Below are 14,687 nucleotides of genomic sequence, written 5' to 3' on the forward strand. Positions count from 1 at the left end.
AAAGTTTTACTTAATTTCAATCTGGATGCCTTTTCTTTCTTTTCCTTGCCGAACTGCCTTGGCTAGAATTTCCACCACAATGGCAGATAGAAGTGGTGAGAAGGTAGTTTTATATTGTTCCTGATCTTAGTATATATTTCACTGTTAAATATGATGTTAGCTGTAGGTTTCTCATACATGCCCTTTGTCAGGTTAAAGCAGTTCTCTTCCTAATTTGTTGATGGTTTTTATTATGCATCTGTGTTGGTTCTTGTCAAATTATTTTCCTGCACTATTGGGGTAATTCATATTTTTTTTTTACTTAAAGCTACACATTTCGGGGGCGCCTGGGTGGCTCAGTGGGTTAAAGCCTCTGCTTTCGGCTCAGGTCATGATCCCAGGGTCCTGGGATCGAGCCCCGCATCGGGCTCTCTGCTCAGCGGGGATCCTGCTTCCTCTTCTCTCTCTGCCTGCCTCTCTGCCTACTTGTGATCTCTGTCTGTCAAATAAATAAAAATATTTAAAAAAAAAAAAAAAAAAAAAAAGCTACACATTTCGCTTCCAGTTTCCAGTTCCTCATAGGAGGATAGCCCTGTGTCCTAACAAAAAGTTGAAGAGATGGAAAAATCAACATCTCTTCTTGGATCCGTAAGAGGGGAGGACATAGGGTAAACTGCTGTCCCCTACATTGGAGAGTAGTATAAAGAACAATGAATGGATTTGGAATCGGGATATGGATATGAGGTTCAGTTTCTAACATGTCCTCAACTTTCTAGGCTTCAATTTACTAATTTATAAAATGAAGTGGACTGCCAACCCAACCCAATTCTGAGCTCTCTTCAGTTGTGGAAATCACTAGGCAAATGTTCTTTATAGCAGTGACACTATATAATAGGTACATTTTCTCAATAATAAAACTGGACCACTTTCAGTGGGGGGAAAAATAACCCTTTAGGCTCCAGTGAACACTTTGGTCAGTATTGTAGTTCCTGGGTCTCTGCTGTTGAACCACTGCCATGTGAATTGTTCCTATAAAATACATGCAATAGTAGAATCTTGGGAAGTAAGTGAGTTTTATCTTGAAGTCTGACTTAATGATGCAGCACTCTAAGGATCTTATGAAGTGCTTGTATATTTTTAATGTTACATACCAGATTTACTTGAAGTCTGTTAGTACATTTAATTCTAGGCCATGTTTCAAGTGGGGGTGTAGTGGCAGTGTGGCACAGAGAAATGGAGTGGGAGTTGGGGGAACTGATTTTTAATGTTGGTCCTATCACTGACTATATTTACTCTTAGGAAGGACATCTTTGGTTTTCAGGCTTAGAGCAAAGAAATGGATGGGTATGGACCAGATGACTGTTAAGAGTCCTTCTAGCCCAAAATTATATGGTTCTAAGTGCTACACCAAAAATAAGTTTAGAGGTTAGGTTATATAGTACTATTATATAAAATACATAAGTTCATAATTCCAGCTGGCAGCCCCTTTATTCCTTCAGGTTGAAAGTACCTGAAATTTTACATAAAGAACATAAAATTGGTATAGAAACTAAACAGCAGGGGTGCTTGGGTGGCTCAGTGGGTTAAAGCCTCTGCCTTCCGCTCAGGTCGTGATCCCAGCGTCCTTGGATGGAGCCCCACATTGGGCTCTCTGCTCAGCGGGGAGCCTGCTTTCTCCTCTCTCTCTCTGCCTGCCTCTCTGCCTACTTGTGATCTCTGTCAAATAAATAAATAAAATCTTTAAAAAAAAAAAGAAACTAAACAGCAAAGACACAAGCACCAAAAAACATCAGCCCCAAATTTTTTTATGGTAAGTACTACCTTTATTTAAAAAAGTTATACATGCTAGAAAAAAGCATAAATGATACATGTAAACAACTGTTTACCAAATACTTTTTTTCCTTGTAAAGGTGCAAATGATCTTTAAATGTAAACACAAAAGTTGCCAAACATTTTTGTAGTAGGGGGAGGGAGAAGGAGGTTATTCCTTTTGGTTGTGGTTAAAGTCTTATTCAAAGATCTTCCTGCAAAATACATTGGAAAAAAAATCGGTCTATGAACACAATGAGAAAACTCTGACCACTGAAATTTGTATCATTTTTTTCCTTAAAAATTTTAACTTTTCACCAGAAAGTGCAATTTGAAAGTAGTAACAGTGGCTTTACAGATGAGGATAATGATATATAATTTGTATAAAAGAACCAAGATTTTATTAATAAAATGCCTCAATTTCACACTCATTAGCATGTATTATTACATGAACTGAAGAATTCATTCCCTTGGAGGCTGTGATTACAGGTAAGCCTCAGCTTCAGCAGGCCTGAGCGTCAAGTGTAAATTGCATAACAGTATTCACTGCTGGGGAGAGGATATTTCTCCCTGCTGGTCCTTAGTAGCAATAAGGAAACAAGAAGGAAAGTTGTTTCAGTCAGTAATATTTCTGAGCAAAAACTTTTGCAGAGTAGCACATGATTCTATTGGAGGATTCTCAAGACAGCATATAAGAAGGGTATACTGTTTCAATAGAGGCACTGAGCAGAGCTCTAGAGCTAGCAGAAGTTCTATGAAAATATTATGAAAAAAGAGTAAATACAGTGGAAAACAAGTTCATATGGAAGGAAACAAGATGCAAACTTGCACTGATGAAAACTTTAGTGTCTGAGTCCTGCTTTTATCTACTTACTATTCCTTTTGAATTGTACTATTTAAAATGAGTGTTTCTTTCTTCTTCTTCTTTTTTTTTTTTTTTTTTTTTTTGTAGATTTTCAAGTCTTCTGGTGCTTAGTGTAAGCATGATGGCTAAACAATGCCCTTGGCATAACTATCTTTATCACTGGTAGTCCTTGAAAGTTGTGGAGTCGTGTGGATGGAGTGCCTGAAAATAACCAGATCATGTAGAGCCCTTCTCCCTTAATTAGTATTTTCAGACTTAATATCTTAAAAATAAACTTTTGCTCCTTGGAATTTTTTTTTCTTTTTCTTTTCCTTTTTTTTTTTTTTTTTTTGTCCTTTTTTAGTGGGAGGAAGGCTAAACCCAAAGCAAACCAAAACGAAACAATGACAAAAAACCCAACAACAAAAAACCCATGATAAATTAAAACCAAAAATAAATATTCTGCACAGAGTTGAGAATTTTTGTGCAAAGATGGCATCTTGCAGTTGAAGTACTTTCATTGTATTTGTATTTCCATATGTTGAGGCACCGGCAACGAATAAAATTTGTTCTAATGTTTTCTTGAGCTATACAAAGCTCCAAAGTCAAAAGTCAAAGCTCTCCAGAATACAGAGAAGCATGTACATGACTGTCTTCTAGATGTTCACCATATATGGGATTCACAATGTGTCATTTTAATAACTCCTACACCACCCCCCAGCCGACGGTAATTCATCCCGCCATATAACCTGCAAAGAAAGAAAATCAGATTTCAAAGTGGGAAAAGCACTGTTTCTTCTGTAACTTAGATGTTAATAAAACACATTTTTTATCATATCTAGTATTTTTAGGTTCATACATCTCTTCCAAAGATTAGGACCTGGAATTGAGCAATGGCAAGTAACAGAATTACGTCAGACATTGGGTGAAAAGGTCTCGTTTCTAGGATACTGTTTCAAGAATAAAAGAGCATTGTATCCACATTTTGCATAATGACCTTATACCTTTACACCCTAAACTGACTTTTAACAATTACATAGACTCATATCCTACATTTTTGTCTAGTTTTGACCACAGCTATCTTATTTCCCTACTCACATTTCCGTTAGCCTAAACACTGATAACTTATTTTTATCCTTAAATATCTTATATGTATTCTACAAACCTCCTCCTTTATGGAACAAACCTGGCTATGAGTAAATAAAGTCAGCCATCTAGGTTTTTTTTTTTCTTTTTGTAGATTTTATATATTCATTTGACAGACACAGAGGACAAACGGGGAGCAGCAGAGGGAGAGGGAGAAGCAGGCTCCCCGTAAGCAGGGAGCCCGATTTGGAGCTTGATCTCAGGATCCTGAGGTCATTCAAAGTTAAAAGATTTACATGGAAAAGAATATTAGAGCCTCTGTCCACTGTAAGGTTAAACTGGTTTAAGTTTGGGATATGTAACTACAAAAATTTAGGTCGTAATTCTCAACAGATGATCCTTAAGAATTTCATAAATATTACTCGGTCACATATTACTAATTCTATTTAGTGACAGCTACAGAGAAATAGGTCCTTATGTAGGATCATGGTGATTAAGAAGCAAAAGTAAATCTGGCAATCTTCCCAAAGATCTAAACACTGAAAGCTGAATATGCAAGAAAATATGCCACAAGAGGGAGGCTCCTCTTCAGGAAAAGCTCCCATTATCTCTCTCTCCCTCACCTCTATTAGGTTTGGCTAAAATGTTACCTTTGCAGTCAGGACTGCCTAGGCCACATTTGAAAAGAAACTCATCCCTGGACAGCCCCACTCCCTTGGCTCTTCCCCATAGTGGTTCTACCCCCTGACACGGTACTTGTTAGTCTCCTTACTAGAACATTCGAGCCAGGAGAGCAGGGAATTTTGGTTTTGTTCACTGTTGTATCCCTGATGTCTAGAACACTCAGTACACCTCTACTTAACAAGGTTGTGAAAATGTGATGTAGTAGAAGCCAAAAGTGTACAATGACTGACTTGTAGTCTGACTTCAGTGCTATGGTCAAGTCATACAGAGCCATGAGAGAAAGGCAGAAGAATCCAAAGAATGTCATTTAAACATCTGTAAAAGTGTGGCTTTCCCAGACACGAAGACTGTACTTTTTAAAGTATTTTATTTATTTATTTGAGAGAGAGCATGCGTGGGTGGAAGGGGGAAGGGCAGAGCAGAGGGAGAAACAGGCTCCCAGCTGAACGCAGAGCCTGAGGAGGGGCTCAGTCCCAGGACCCCGAGATCATGACCTGAGCCGAAGGCAGACACTTCATCAACTGAGCCACCCAGGTGCCCCGAAATAAGCTATTTAAGAAAAAAGTAAGGGGTGCCTGGGTGGCTCAGTTGGTTAAGCATCTGCCTTCAGCTCAGGTCACGATCCTGGGAGCTCAGGTCATGATCCCGGGATCGAGCCCTACATCAGGCTCCCTGCTCAGCAGGGAGTCTGCTTCTCCCTCTGCCCCTGACTCCCCTCATGTTCTCTCTCTCTCTCTCGCTTAGTCCTTCTGTTTCTCTCTCAAAAAACAAAATCTTTAAAAAATAAATGAGTAAAAAATAAAAATAAAGTAACTGTAGTTTGTTTTTTCTTGGGCATAAAGCTGCCCAGAAAAACACCAAAAAAATTGTGACAGATTAGAGGCAAGAGATCTAAGTTCTATCACTAACTTGCCTCATTTTATTTCTCAGTGCCTTACTTACCTCAGTGGAACATGATGGGGCTAGAGAGGAAATTATTTTGTTTCTGTGTTTTCCATCTCCACTATAAAACTGAACAGTTACCAAAGGGAAGAGGTTGTAAGACGTCAGTCACTTCAGAGCAATGAAGTCACAATAAGCCATCAAATATGGGTAAATTGGAGCTCTCTCATGAGCTATAAGAGCACTTCTCGATGTACGGACTATCCCCATTTGGATGGTCATGCGGACCTTATGCCCATGATTTTCATCTCAGCACTGAGGTGCTCTGCAATGTAGCGTAAAGGTTACCTCCATGTATTGGCATCAGGATCAAACACTTCAATGGTCTTCAAGTATGTGGTGCCATCGAAGCCGCCTACAGCCATGAGCTGTCCATTCACTACGGCCAGGCCAACCTACAGGACCAAAACACAGCGGCTGCTGAAGATGCCAGAGAATCACTGGGAAAATCTGGACTAGTTTCTAGATAAATCTTCCTAACAAAAGAGAATTCTTTATGACCTTGCATTCTGGTTTACTTGGACACAGAGAAAAAAGTAACGACAAAAATCTGTTACATCATGGGAACAATAAAGTTATACATACAATTAGAATATTTTTACAGTCAAAAATATAAATTTCTTAAAATTTTTGGAAAAGCATCACTGGGAGTGGGCAAGAACTTCCAAACTGCTCTCACTTCTTCTGGTATTTGCCTATTCTAACCCACCAGCTAAACTGCCACTAAAATTCTGTTTAAATTACAGATCTAACCACGCTGTCACTCTCCTCTAAAAACTTTCTAGGTCTCCCTACTGCCCTCCAGAAATCCACACTAGCCCACGTTTTAGCCTCACTGCCTGAGGTACCCACCACTGCAAGAATACTGATTCAACAGCTAGTCCCAGGAAGACCACGTTCTTCATGCCGCCATACTTTGTACATGTAGTTCCCTGGCTGGTGTCTTCTTTCCTTCTTCTGGAAATCTTATTTTTCTTTCATGGCCTAGCCTACATGAGACTTTCTCTGGTAAGTCTTTTCAGTGCCCCTGAACACAATAAGCATAATCTCCCACACTCTCTTATAATGCACTTGCCCTGACTCTGAGGTTTATTTTATTTTTTTTAAACGGTTAGCTGTAAACATTTCCATTTCCTTCACTAACTTGGGAGCTCCCTGTGGAGTTGTACTTACTTTTTTCTTTCCTAGCACAGAGTAAGCACTTAATAAATATTTGCTAAATATATATAAATATATATTTGTATATATAAATAAATATTTGCCAAATATAGCAGTGAAAACAATAGGAACGTGACCTAGAAGCTATTAATCACCAGTAATAAAGAGAGCCACAGATGTGGGAATGTTTTGACTCGCTGATGCCTACCAGTGATAGTCCCCAATTTGCACAAACCAGAATTTACTCCCTTTTCTCCTCAGATTATGGAGTCTTAGCTGCTGCTATGTTCTCCCACCCGTTGTCCTACATCGATGCACTCCTGACACAACCAGTGGTTTATGGGTTACATTTCACTCTGAACCAAACATCCTAGGATGGATGAATGCTGAACTCTCCCTGGAAGTCTCTTGGAGTCACATGTCATCCGTGGTCTAGAACATGACACAGGTCACACTGACCAGGTCTAGACCACAGATGGGACAGGCTCCAACCAGTGCCTGGTGGTGGGACCAGATGTATTTCTGCCTAAACATCTGTATTGGTGTGCCAACTACTTACAATATTACCTAGGAATATTCGTTAGGAATATTTAGCTCTAATTGAGAGGGATGAATATAGGTGAAGTCAGATAAGGTAGTGGATAAGACAGGGTAAGCTCTTTCCAGAAAACAATCGATGAAAAATAAATCACAAAAAATAATTCTATTATTAAGGAAATGATTGACTATAAGATATTTAACTACTTGAGATAATAGCAATTAGGAGAAATTAATTTTTTCCAGGATTAAAGAAAGTAGCAGGGGTTGTTTTGCCTCAACAGTGCACCTCCTTCCTGCACCAGTATTTTATAGATTGGAGCTCTCCTGCACAGTCCTGTCTTTGTGCTTTTTTCCAGTTTTCAGCAGGTGGGCACTTACTCCGCTACGGCGGGATGTCATAGCCACCACCGGAGACCACTGGTTAGTTCTGGGGTTGTATCTCTCCGCGCTGCTAAGCTCTGTAGTGTCATCTCTACCTCCTACGGCATAGATCATGTCCTGATACACAGCACAGCCTAGGTGTTTCCTCCGCGTCCCCATAGGAGCTATGGTGTGCCATCTGTTTTCCTGAGGATTGTAGCGCTCTACTGCAGGGGGAGAAAAAAAACCCAGCAAGTGACCATTCAACCATTTCTTCTCACTTCTAGTTTTCCTCATAGCCATTAAAACTTTGTGATAATACATATTTTTAATACACAGTCTGATTTTTCTTCTGGAAAGGACTTGTATACCCTTGGACAAAACCATTATAATCTCATCAGGGACTACTGGTTTCGTTTGTGTAAGGGATGGTGGAAAGGGCACGTGTGGAGTCAAGGTACCTTTGTTCTAGTTCTGACTACATGACTCGTGGCCTCACCTTATCTTCAAATGAGGGGATTAGACTACAGGACCTGTAGCCACCATTCCGTACTTGTAACTGATTGTCATAATCAGACACTGTATTCCCTTTGCCTGTATTCCTACTGTATTCTAAGCAGGAGACAAGATATGTGACTGTGCGTCTGATGCGAGTGCCACACTAATATCCTTAGGTAAAAATATCTATTATCTCTCAACGGAAAGGACTAACACATAAACCAGCTTATAGCTATAACTTATTTATTCTTACATTACAATATAGGTTTTGTCTTTTTCTTGGTTTGGGCTTTTTTAAGGAGAGCTGGTTAGGGGTGAGGCAGAGAAATAATCGTATTAGGAAAATAGTTCTTTGGTTTGTTATAAATTCCTAGAAGTTTATAAAGAGAAGGGAGAAAGAAGTACTCTGGGAATACACTAGAAGAATACAGCTGCAGAAGGAGCTGAGGAAGAGCTGGGAGTTGTACTCTAAGGGGAAAACAATTTTCAATTATTTAGATTATTATAAATAATCATATCATTTATATAAATATGATTATACAAATCATTTTAATTTTACAATTTATATTTACAATTTAAGATTACAGGATAATATGGCTTTTTATACTTTTCTGTAGTGGGAGTCTCTGGAGGCATGTGTTGCTCTGGGGGAATCAGACTGACGCTGGAAGGGACTAACCTGTGTTGAGTGGAGATGTCCCATCAGAGCCACCCACAGCGTATAAGAACCCTCCTAACACAGCCACAGCCACGCCGAGTCTTCTGGTGCTCATAGAAGCCACTCGCGTCCATTTGTTTTCCTTTGGATCATACCTGCAGTGAGGGAGAAACTGAAGACTGCACGCCTGCTTCTCTGAAGTGAGGCCTTTTTCCTAAGGTGTGAAATAATGCTAAAAAAGAGATGTTGGCTACACACACCTGAGATGGTCAAAATGCACAATGAGAATCTAAGAGATTTTACTTAGTTACTAAGGAAAAAAGTCTTAGAATTTGTGCCTGTGTCAGTTACTAAGTTGTTTTCTACACTCTTGTCTTGTGGTACTGGGGCCGGAACTCTGAAAACAACCTTTCTCCTTTGCCAAGCTGGCTCTCTGTCAGATTCTGCCGAGAGGAAGGACTAGCTGCTGGACGTCTCTGGGAGAAGGGACAGACTCCCTTCTGTTTGTCTGCCAATCCTGGTAGTGCTGCCTCAGCCAAGGCCCTTGAACTCTGACTAAACCGGCTACTTTCAGTCTCTAGCCTTTTCCTGGCACTTCCCAAACTAGCCTGGTGCTTCTTGGAGGCAGCCCCCTTGTTCTAATCACCCCCAAACTCCGTGACTTCAGGTAATTTTATTACCTTTCCTGTCTCAGGGGTCAGGAATTTGGGAAGGGCCTCGCATGGAAGTTCTGGCTCGGAGTCTGACGTGGTTGCTGTCAGACTGGGGCTGGGGCTGCAGGAGCAGAGCGCTAAAGCAGCGGGCGGCCGGCTGGCTGTCCCTCCAGGAAGCCTCACGATCTCTCCGGGTAGACCTCCCAGCACAGCAACCTCAGACAGCTCCAGGCTTCCCAGGCGCCCCAAGAGATCCAAGTAAAAGATGCATCTTTTATGACCCGGCTTCAAAAGTCACACACACAGTGCCACCTTGGCCGCTGTCGTAAGGCAGCCCAGAACCAAGAGGCAAAAACGGAAATCCTACCTTTCAATCAGAAGAGTGTCCAAATGATACAGAGCGTGTGAAATACAGGTGCTGTTACCACCTTCGGAAAAGAAAATCTTCCACAATCAGCCAGGAAGAGAAGCCTTTGTGGAGGCGCGTCACAGTTCAAGCTCCGTGGCATCTCTCCTCTCGGCTACGAGGCTCCCTAACTCTCCTCTTCTCTCCTTCATGTTCCCAGATCTGGGTTCCTACCGTTAATTCAGTGTCCTCTGTTTGTTTTTTTCAGCCTTTCTAGATCTGCTAGCCAGTTTTTGAATACTAAATTCTCTCTACCAAATAACTGGTACGGCTTGTTTTCTTTATTGAGTCCTGATTGATAAATTACTAGTGGTCAGAAATATGACAAAAATCACTTGGAATAGGGCTGGCATTTTATTGCATGGGTGGGAAATTCTGTTAGTCTATTAAGTACTGTTAGCAAACTCTACCACTATTGCAGGAAATACACAACAAATGATACTGGAAATAGACCTCGCTCTTAAGAAGAAAGTGAGGGAGATGGAACACATTTTAAGGAAAAACCTCCAAACAGATTCTGTGAATGTAGTCACTAATACAGATGAATGCAGCAGAAATATAAATCCTGGAGAATGGAGGTCCTGGAGAAAGGTTATGGTTAAGTCAGTGATGGTCTCCTGAGGTTCATGCACTTTTCTCTTTTTAAAGATTCTACTTATTTATTTGCGAGAGAGAGAGAGAGAGAGAGAGAGAGAGAGCAAATGAGCAAGGGTAAGGGGAGGGGCACAGGAAGGAGAAGCAGACTCTCCGCTGAGCAGGGAGCCCAATGCGGGGCTCCATCACAGGACCCGGGGATCATGACCTGAGCTGAAGGCAGATGCTTAATGACTGAGCCACCCAGGCACCCCAGTTTATGCACTTTGAATAAAGTTTATCTTTCAGCCCTTTTGGAAAATTCTCAGCGGAAAATTCTATCTGCAAATACTGCTTCTGGTCTCTCACTCTCCTTTTCTTCTGGGACTCCAATCACATGTATGTTGTACTGTTTGTGTGTCCCATGAGTCTCTTACAGCCTGTTCTTTCCATTCTGTTTTCTCTGTTCTTCCTCTGTTTGGATGGTTTCTATTAATCTGACTTTGAGTTCATTAACTCCATCTTCTGTTGTGTTTGGTCTACTTTTACTGTGTCTAGTTAATCTCATTTCAATGAGTTCTTAATTTTAGATATATTTTTCAGTTGTAAAATGCACATCTTATTTTTATATTCCAATTCTATATTAAAATTCTCTAATCTTTTATCCATTTTTAATCTTTCCCCCTATTTTATTTAATGTATTCATTATATTTCTTTTAAAGTTTTTTTTCTGTTAACTCTGTGGATCATTTATTTTTATTAAAAAAAATTTATTTATTTGAGAGAGAGGGAGTGAACATATGTAAGTGGGGAGAGAGTCAGAGGGAGAGGGAAAGGGGAAAAATCTCAAGCCAACTCCTTTCTGAGCATGGAGCCCTACGCAGGGCTCTATCTCACCACCATGAGATCATGACCCGGGCTGAAATTTACTGAATGAGCCACCAGGCGCCCTTAAACATAGGTAAGTCTGCTTCTATTGTCTATTTTTTTCTCTCACCTACTGGCCATATTTTTCTTTCTGCACACATTTAGTAATTTTTTATTTTAGCTGGACATTTCTATAATGGGATGGAATTCTAGAAATTAGAAGTCAATATTATCCCCTCATTCCTCACCACCCCTGTACCCACCTTTCCTGGCCACCAGCGGTGGATCCACTCTCTCCTGTATTAGGCAGAGAGGATGAAATATTGATCACCCCAGTCCAATCAGGAATTGAGTTTTGTTAGACTCAGTCCACCTCAATTTTCAAATGTTGCAAGGATGAAAGCTATCCTGAATTTGTCACAGCCCCGCCCCCGCCCCTGCAGGACTTTATCTTCTAAGCAGTGTCAGGTTGCATTGAATTTCACTCATCCTAGTACCCCAGTCTCCTGAGCTACCCCAGCACTCAGCAACCATCTCATGGAGAAAAACAGCAGTATGTTTGGAACTGTTCTAGATTCCAATCTGTCATGCCAACCTGCATGACTATTAAAAGTTCTACTGTTTTACTTCTCCTCCAGGTGAATCCCTTTCAATATTTCAAGTCCAATATTCAATACTTCAGACTTGGCAAATATCAGGGAAGAAAACAGCTGATGATCTCAGATCACATAAATGGGCTCTCTCTTCAATGGAATTTTAGTTCATCTCATGTTACTTCCACACGTCTCTGAGGTTTTAAAAAATATATTCATACTCGCACTTTTTCCTACTTGTTGCAGTGGGAGTGACGGCTGGCACTACTTACTGCATGCTACTTGGAAGCATAAGTCTCTGCATAATTTTTAATTATAAAATAATACATTGCTTCAGAAAGCCACAAAAATATGCAGTTTATTGAGTAATTATAAGTAAAGCCCATCACCCAGGCCAAGAAAAATAACTTGGCCTGCCACACTGGAAGCCTTCCCATGTGTCTCTTTCCAAACTCAATGCCTTCTTCCCCAAAGGATAACCATTATCCTGATTTTTACAGTAATCATCTCCTTGAGTTTCTTTATAGTTTTACCCACCCAAGTGTGCATCCCTTATTTTTGTTTGTTATAATTTTTTTAAAGCCTCTTTTTATCTACAGATTTTTTTCCTCCATTTCCCATTTCCTCCCGCACCCCCCAATCCAATTCATCTTTTAGAACCTGGGGCATTTGATCTGCAATTTCCCCCACAAGATGGATTTGACTGGCTAGACACTCAGAGTGCAATTGCACACACTGGCTTGTCCTCTGTATGTTCCACAAATTGGCAGCTGGAGCCAGAAGTTTGATCAGACCACATTTGGTCCCTTTGACAAAACTACAGAAGGTGATATGTTAGCAGCTGCTAATTATTAATGCTCAGGCCCATTTATTTACTGAGTGTTACATAATGGTTATATCCAACCATTTATTTTATTTTTTGGGGATATTTTTATAAAGAAACAATCCTCAGGGTGCCTGGATGGCTCAGTTGGTTGAGCGGCTGGCTCTTGATTTTGGCTCAGGTCATAACCTCAGGGTCTTGGGAGCAAGCCCTGCATCGGGCTCTGTGCTTAGTGGGGAGTCTGATTTAGGAATCTCTCTCTTCCTCTGCACCCCTCCCCTCATACTCTCTCTCTTTAAATAAATAAATATATCTTAAAAAAAAAAAAAGGAACAATCCTTTTATCAACTGTTTTGTACCCAATTCACATGTGATAAAGTTTATACAAGAAAGGTTGGTATATGTGTGCTTCTTTCACTTTATTTACTAGTACTCAAGATGATAAATTCATTCCCTGTGATCTTCTGAAGGCAACTAAATAGGGTTTTTATTTTTTAAACATCAACAGGAACTCATAGATTTAAATATATTTATTGGATTTTAATCAGTCACAATTATCTCTTTTAAAGTTAAAACTGTCCCATTTTGGGCACCTGGGTGGCTCAGTGGGTTAAGCCTCTGCCTTCGGCTCAAGTCATGATCTCTGGGTCCTGGGACTGCTCCCCTCTTTCTCTCTGCCTGCCTCTCTGCCTACTTGGGATCGCTCTCTCTCCAAATAAATAAATAAAATCTTTAAAAAACAAATGAAAACAAACCAAAAACTATCCCATCTCTGGTCAAATGGGAACATCTTCAAGTTTTCTCTTGAGTCCTTTAGACATCTCCTAGTCTTTGATAGGTTGCTTATTATCTGGTATGACAAGCTAGGCCAGGCTTATTGGTACATTTCCTGTCCTAACTCTGGAATCAGATATTTCTCCAAGAATCCCTTATTTCTTTTAGGGAAATGGAACTTCAAAACACAATCTAGGAACAGAGCTGTTAACTGCCACTAGTTGGTCATTATTTCTAGGCCTCTTTGGTTGACAGAGCTAGAATATAATTTTATTTTTAATGAATAACTTAATACAAATTGAAATTCAGGACTACAGGTCCTTTTACTTAACTTCTTCTATTTTACATTTATATTCTTCCATAGTAAGAATCCTAGTCTTCAAGAACACAGGAGATGACAGAATTATAATAACCTATACCCTTTTCCTTTATTCCACGTTATATCTTAGATTAGCAATACTCTGACTTCAATATCCCTGAGAAAAATTAAAATTCTTTTTGCGTATCTCTTCCCTTTCTCCTCCCACTTTTAAAAATATTTATACCACATCTGCACAGACTGAGCATATAGCCAGTGCATACTACTCTCTCTTTTAACTCTGTTTACTCAGAGTTCTCCAATTCCCTCTATGTTTCATGCTCACCCTCCATCAATGTCTCTAGTAATTTTGTCTGAAGCTTGTTCCGTAGTAGATCATTCAGTAAGGACTCATGGGAACAGTATTGCGATTTCTTACGTGTTAATAGTTTGTCTGCGCCCTTCATACTTCAAAGTCATTTTCTCTAGGTATAAAATCCTTAGCTTACATTTTCTTTGAATATCTTAAATGTCATTCCATATTCTTCTAGCATAAAATACTGCTTTCAAAAAGTACGATAGTAATCTAAATCTTTTTCCTATATAATAAATAGCGTACTTTTTTGTTGATTGACTAAAGAATTTGTTTCCTTTTTCTTCAAGGTCCTGTAATTTTACTGGAACATATCTTGGTGTTGACTGTTCTGGGTCAGTATTCAGAGAATACAGTATATTCTTTCAATAAACAATCTCAAATTTTTTATTAGAACAGGAAAATAATTTTCAATTATAGTTATTAGCATTTGTTTTATTCCTTTGCTTTGTTTTGGTTCCTCACGGACTCCTATTATCTGTGTATTAGATTTTTTTTTTAAAGATTTTACTTATTTATCTGACAGACAGAGATCACAAGCAGGCAGAGAGGCAGGCAGGGAGAGAGAGGGGGGTAAGCAGGCTCCCCGCCGAGTAGAGAGCCCAATGCAGAGCTCGATCCCAGGACCCTGAGATCATGACCCGAGCCAAAAGCAGAGGCCTTAACCCACTGAGCCACCCAGGTGCCCCTGTATATTGGATTTTTAACCTATTGTCAATACTTGTTACTATCTCACATATCCTTTTTGTTTCTTTTTTATATTTCTGAT

At 39.9% G+C, this 14,687-nt stretch overlaps 1 protein-coding gene across 1 annotated transcript in view; it reads right to left on the reverse strand.

The window, feature by feature from the left end:
• Positions 1-1,779: 1,779 nt before the first annotated feature.
• KLHL20 (kelch like family member 20) overlaps positions 1,780-14,687 on the reverse strand; it is a 61,758-nt gene continuing 48,850 nt past the window's right edge. Inside the window, exons 9-12 of the mRNA XM_059412880.1 lie at positions 8,580-8,713; positions 7,421-7,629; positions 5,633-5,739; positions 1,780-3,381 (exon numbers count right to left, since the gene is read on the reverse strand). Coding sequence (XP_059268863.1) covers positions 3,297-3,381; positions 5,633-5,739; positions 7,421-7,629; positions 8,580-8,713 — 535 coding nt within the window. The 3' untranslated portion in view covers positions 1,780-3,296. The remainder of the gene's footprint in view (positions 3,382-5,632; positions 5,740-7,420; positions 7,630-8,579; positions 8,714-14,687) is intronic.

This window comes from Mustela nigripes, chromosome 10 (genome assembly GCF_022355385.1).
Source record: "Mustela nigripes isolate SB6536 chromosome 10, MUSNIG.SB6536, whole genome shotgun sequence".
In the NCBI taxonomy this organism is placed as follows: Eukaryota; Metazoa; Chordata; class Mammalia; order Carnivora; family Mustelidae; genus Mustela; species Mustela nigripes.